Here is a 6,489-nt window from a genome sequence, read left to right on the forward strand (position 1 = left end):
ACCAATCGAAATTTCGAAAACATCACCCGTGTATTAATTACCCAAGCTTACCCCTTGAACCGTTGCGAAATGGCACTGTTCGATGGAGTTTGTGTTGTTGAACTGCTATTTTTATGAACCTTAGAAAACAAACTCATGAAACGCACACTCACACACATTACATTTGAAGAAAAACTTTTTGATCGATATTAAACAAAAAAAACTGTAGGAAACAGCAAGAAAAGACTGTCACTACAATTTTCCTACTGCTCTAGCATATTAATTCACCCAGTTTAAACCTTTCGGGTCGAAAAGCAGCATGTTGTCCACATTTACTGTAAAGCACAACTGAAAAGCACAGTGGAAAGTTTCTCTTGCGTTACGAGACCCCTCACACGAAAAAAGGGGATTGTAAACTTTTCTCTCACCACTCACCTGCACACATGATGGCCCAAAAGCTGACCACTAAACCCTTCCTTTCCAAATAGAGCAGTCACTTTACGGGTTGTGAGAAAAAAAAAGGCTGAAAAATTACCAATTCCATCGGAAAAGTTGATTAAAGTTGTAACTTTTATTTGCACCCGTGATACATGCTTCTCCGGCCGGTCTCCGTATACCGATTTCTTAACAGCGTTTTATTTTTTATTTTTTTTTTCAGTTTACCTGTATGATATCCGTGAGTGATTTTGCGTCATTAAACGGCCACACCAACAACGGCAAACAAAATAAAAAAAAAATGCCGGACTCTAATTCGGGTGAACTTCATAACGGGGGCTTTGTTGAAATATTTTTCGATGCTTCGATGCCAGCAGCCGAGCAAGGGTGGAACACGGGGGATGGGTAGAGCAGCAGCCAAAGGTGTCCATCTCGGAAGATTCACGCTTCACTTCCGTGCAAAAGTGGCAACAACAAACTGCCGAACTGAACCGCGACCGTGTGAGGGTCGCTGGCCGATCCGCCCGTGGTGTGGATCGCCGAATTTTTTCCGGCGGTATATAAGCTACTGGTCGTGGTCTTCCAAAGTCAGTTCTTTCTCTGGTCTCGCTATCTCTGGTACTAGTGTAGGTGCGAAGAAAAGTGTACGCAAAATCAGCGCGATTGGTCAATCGACAGTGCACAATGCGTATGGTACGTTGGAAAAAAATTGTTTTTCACCCTTTGCTGTTCCAATGTTGTTCCGTGTGCAATCCCCAGTACTCGTCTGAACATAGCCCAGTGTGAAGCTGTTTTTTTTTTTCGTTGCTGTAATTTATGTTGCGTGAAAGTTGTGATGGTGATCCAATCGAGCTTGCGTTAAACTATTCTACGGTTTTAAAACGAACAATTGCGTACATCGTGCTGCCGGGCATCTGATAAGATAATTGAAGAACCAGTGAAAACCTAACGGGTTTCATCCGCCGTTCAACTGTCTTCACTTTCTTTGCCTCCGATCTGACACGATCGATACGAACGATCGGATCTCGGGCGAGTTCGAGAATGATGAAGTGATTGGCAACGAACCGATAAAGGAAAAAGTGAAACGTACAGCAGCAGTATCCCACATTTCGTACAAAACCGTATCCAACCGAAGCGGTCACGGCGTGTGTTGTCCATCCCGTGTTGAACCTTTCCTTCCATCACATCACTTTCATAACCGTGTAATGCTTCAAATGAACCTATTGATCAGTGCACCGATCAATCGATCAAATGATCGATGAAAATACTCTCGCTCTATCGAATGTTTCGCATTGATTGAGCTTCGAACAAAATAACAAAAAAAAACTCTCCATCTACCACCATTTGTGTTTTTTTTTTGATTTGGGCATCATTTCGGTATTCGGTAGAAAATGTGATGGAAAGTGCCCCACATTAGTTTGGCTAAGTGGAAACAATTTAAATCGCACATCCAGGCTGAACAAAATTTCGTGAAGAGCGAATGCTCTTACGTTCAGTTTTCATGCATACTGCTTCCGGATACTGCAGTCAGTCCATATTGCAATTAAGCGTTATGAAATGTTTTGTGCATTCCGGCTGCTAATTGGTGGTTAAGTGTGTTTTTTTGCTTCATCATTTATTACTTCGTTGCAAAATTCGTTTTCGATGCGATTATGAACTCTTCCGAATGATTATAACATTGAAACTTTTGAATTGATTGGTAGTCGAATAGTTCGATATCAGACGCAACGCTCATGTAACTTCTGCTTTGCCAATAATTATCGCAATTTAACAACAAACCAACAAAAACACATTTATTTGCATTGCGCAATTGCATGAATCTGGCACAGGAAATTAAATATGCAATCTTGCTCCCCATTTATTTGTCTCTCCTCAGTTTATTATCCCTTGCTGCCTGGCCCTGCTGGTGGCATTGGCCACTGTTGAGGGAAGTCCTCAAACGGAACAGCAGGCGGCAGCCGCCGAAAAGAGAAGCGTAGAAGCTGAGCCAAAGGATTCTCAACGTCTTGAGAAACGAGGAGCATCGCTGGACGAATGGAGCCAACTTTCCCACGGTTACGCTGACCAGCATAGCTACCAGCAGTATCAGCCCCAGGTGCAGTACCATCATCAGCATCCGCAACAGCATCACCATCACGTGAAGTACGAAGAGCCGATCAAGACGATCACGATCGAAAAGAAGATCCCGGTGCCGTACACCGTGCACAAGCACTTCCCGTACACGGTTGAGAAGAAGGTCCCGTACGAGGTGAAGGTACCGATCCCGAAACCGTACCTGGTTGAGAAGAAGGTTCCGGTACACATCAAGGAGTACGTCAAGTATGCCGTCCACGTCCCAGAACCGTACACCGTGTACAAGAAGATCCCGTATGAGGTGAAGGTCCCAGTAGACAAGCCGTACGAGGTGAAGGTACATGTCCCAAAGCCGTACATCGTCGAAAAGAAGGTCCCATATGAGGTGAAGGTTCCAGTTCCGGTGCCGGTCACCGTCGAGAAGAAGGTACCGTACGAGGTCAAGTATGAGGTGGCCGTACCGAAACCATACACCGTGTACAAGAAGGTGCCGTATGAGGTGAAGGTACCAGTTGACAAGCCATACAAGGTGGATGTGTTGAAGCCGGTGAAGGTTGAGGTGCTGAAACCGTACCCGGTGGTCGTCGAGAAGAAGGTCCCGTACGAGGTGAAGGTACCGGTGGACAAGCCGTACGAGGTGGAGGTACCGCGCCCGGTGAAGGTCGCCGTCAAGGTGCCCGTACCGGTGCCGTACACCGTCGAGAAGAAGTTCCCGTACACGGTGGAGAAACCAGTGCCATACGAGGTGAAAGTGCACATTGATCGCCCCGTGCCCGTCTACAAGGAGGTGAAGTTTGCCGTGCAGAAGGAAGTTCCGGTGCCGGTGAAGGAGAAACTTATCGTACCAGTGCCAGTAAGCGAAAAGAAGCCGGAAACGGAGTATCACCAGGAGCAGCACCAGGAGCACGAACAGCAGCAACACGCCCAGTACGAACAGCAGCAGGAGCATTTCTACCACGAACAGCCACAGGCACTGGCTTACCATCAGGAACCGCAGGCCTACCATCAGGCTGAAGCTGCCCATGCCGCTTACCAGCAGGAGCTTCAGCATCAACACCAGCAGCAGCAACAGCAGCAGCATCAGCAACAACAGCTCCAGCAGCAGTACCATCAACAGCAGGAGCAACAGTATCACCAGTACCAGCAGCACCAGCAGCAGATCTACAACGCCCACCAGCAGCAACAGTACCAGCAGCAGGAGCAAAACCATCACCAGCAGCATTACGAATCGCACTAAACGTTCCAACGGAATGCTGTTGGAATCGCCGATGGGAGATCAACTGCCAGACTGACGAATCCGGAAGATGTGATAATGTACTTTACCCCCCCATTTTTTTTAGTAATACTTGCCTCGTGACGCTTTGCAAAACGGTTACGCGAGATTCGCGAAGTGGTTCCCGTTGCTAACGTCCCACAGATGTCGAAAGAGTCCTTCGTTACTCGCCACTCGTTACATGTGCTTTACTGTGTTTAAGATTAGGACGGCTGCCGTATAGTTTAGCCGCGCGTTTAAAAGAGAAAAAGAACCCCATACTATCGAGCGTTCGCTAAATGCGTCAATTAGGGAGCACGCGTTCAACGAAGAAAAATCTTGAAATGATCGGATGCACAAAACGTTACACGGTCACGGTCGCAGGGGGCCAAAAACTTCTCAGCCTGATTGCCAACCGCCCAGAACAGATGCATTTGCAAAGGACTGGGAATGCACTCTTACTATGGATGGAGCCATTACGGGAGAAGCGTGACGTGAGCGGTTTTGTCGATATTTTTGCATCAAGTTGTTGTTAGTTGTTGTATCGAATGACTGAAAAAAAAATGAAACAGACAAAAAATCAAATATACAAAAAAAGTTATGATCACAAACATTTGAATATGAAATTTTTCTTTTTTTTAATAAGGAGAATGTTTGGGAAAAACTAAGGAAATGTTATCGAACTGTTGTAAGGGTAAGTTTTCCCTTTTATCGATGTTTTTCCTCCAGCACGAAATGGAAGCAAACAATTCGAAACAAATCAACTTTTCGAACCACTTCAACCCACGAACTGAACCAGTATGAATGCGATGGCGTCGATAATTTGTATGCAATACCATACAAATCTTGCTTAATTTCGTCCCGTTTTTTTCTTTCACTCTCCACGCGCCACACCATCAATGGTAGGCGGATTGCAAATTTAAATGAAGCGTAATCTAATTAGGTGGAAAATTTATAAAACCCGCTGCAAGCGAACCGATGCCCTTCCCAATCCCCTTGGGTGGCACAGACGATCTGTGGCTGGCCAATTGAAGGGGGTGATTCTGCTGATTTTGGAATTCATCATACACCCGCGCGAGCAATATTTTGGGCCGGCAAAGAGTTGAAACTGCAAAGAAAGAAAAACATGGCCAAAAAAAAAAAGGGAACGAAGCTCGGAAAATTAAATGCACCACGGTACGTGGTGTACGATCGATCGTCAAACCCCCTCCGGGGGCATCAAGTCGGGTCAGTCAGGCGTGCCGAGAATCCCGAAATGCCTTCCCGTTTTCGAAATGCTTGAGTGTCACCCTCGCCCAATAAGCTCCAGCTCGACCCGGATGTTATTCCCGTGGGTCATACAACCGGGGCACCGGGCAAACACTCCGGAATCGGAATGAACCCGAGCTAATTCAAAACCGAAACCGAGCTCAATCTAAATAACAAATTTTTCATGCATAAATTTGATTATTTGCAACGCATCATTGATTATGGCAATGGTTTGCACGGTACTGCTAATGCGAAACCTTTAGCTACAGCCGATTCCCCGTTTCGCTCGTCCGCCAGTATGTGACCGCTTTGGCGCGATACCTGCCAGACCAGACCAGCATGGGCAAACCAACCCAAAAGTGCTTAGTTCCGTAAAAAAAACAGTCAAATTAAACAGGCGTCCAGGCGTGCTACTTCTCTTCATGCGCCTGGATCGCTGCAATCGCGGTACAAACGGGGCCGAAAGTCAACAGCTGCAATAATAATTATGACTATTGCCGGTTTCCCTGTCAGTGTTATTTTTTACTATTAAGCCAATTGCAATCTATTGTGCACGGGCGTAACTACCGCACACCGTGCGGCCTAATCATGCGGATCAGAAACCACCCCCGCAATCATCCCCGAACACAAGCTCGAATAGCCATTTCATGAACTTCAAATGAAGTGACGTGAAAAATGATCGTAATCAAATGGAAATGATATTTAAAAAAAAGGCGGGAGAACAAAAACAACTACCCACACGCCACCTTACAAAAAAGGGTGTTGGCGGTGTGGTCACAAAGCACCAACACAACCAACAACCGAACGTGTCTAAAGCTCGAATAGTGAACCAACCAGGCAAACATGCATTGTGCGTACACACTAAATAATACCGCGATGGAAAGGAAATGTTAGTTTGGTTCGTATCGTTCACACGCCTATTTGTAACGCTGTATTCCCGTTTGGTTCGTAACGACATGTCAACGCCAGTCACTCTGTATGGTCGGACAAATAATCAACAGTACGAACTGTGTTTTCCATACTCCAACCGATCGTTGGCTGTTGCCACCAAAATGCATAAAAGCTTTCCGCTTCGATGAGACCATTTTAGTATTTTTCATTATTAATGCGATAAAAATTGGAAATATGTTTTTGCAATTTCATCATAATTTGATATGCAAATTTCAATTGAATTTTAATGCTTCTTTTCAGTCGTAAAATTGCCCATCGTGTATGTGCGCGCGTGTGTCAATGTGTGATTATATAATTTTGAATAAAAATAAAACAAAAGTAAAAAAAAGTATGAAATACGTTACGTACAGTTAATGACAAGTACGTTATTTCAATCGACTGTATTAATTCACAGCGGATAGGTAATATAGAATAAAAAAAAGGACCAAACACGAATGACTATGTTGAGGATGAGATTTGCCAGTTTTGTATAACATTTGAGCACCAAAAATTGCAATTTATGACAATGCAATAAAAGCAACATCATCAATCTAAACTAATTAATTTAATAT

The 6,489-nt window shown here is 44.8% G+C and overlaps 1 protein-coding gene across 1 annotated transcript; it reads left to right on the plus strand.

The window, feature by feature from the left end:
- Positions 1–212: 212 nt before the first annotated feature.
- Positions 213–4,345, plus strand: LOC125760766 (uncharacterized). The gene is made up of 2 exons (XM_049421198.1): positions 213–1,107; positions 2,291–4,345. The coding sequence occupies exons 1-2, from the start codon at positions 1,099–1,101 to the stop codon at positions 3,722–3,724; spliced, it is 1,443 nt and encodes a 480-aa protein (XP_049277155.1). The 5' UTR covers positions 213–1,098; the 3' UTR covers positions 3,725–4,345.
- The last annotated feature ends 2,144 nt before the right edge of the window (positions 4,346–6,489 follow it).

Source organism: Anopheles funestus, chromosome 2RL (genome assembly GCF_943734845.2).
Source record: "Anopheles funestus chromosome 2RL, idAnoFuneDA-416_04, whole genome shotgun sequence".
NCBI classification, from domain to species: domain Eukaryota; kingdom Metazoa; phylum Arthropoda; class Insecta; order Diptera; family Culicidae; genus Anopheles; species Anopheles funestus.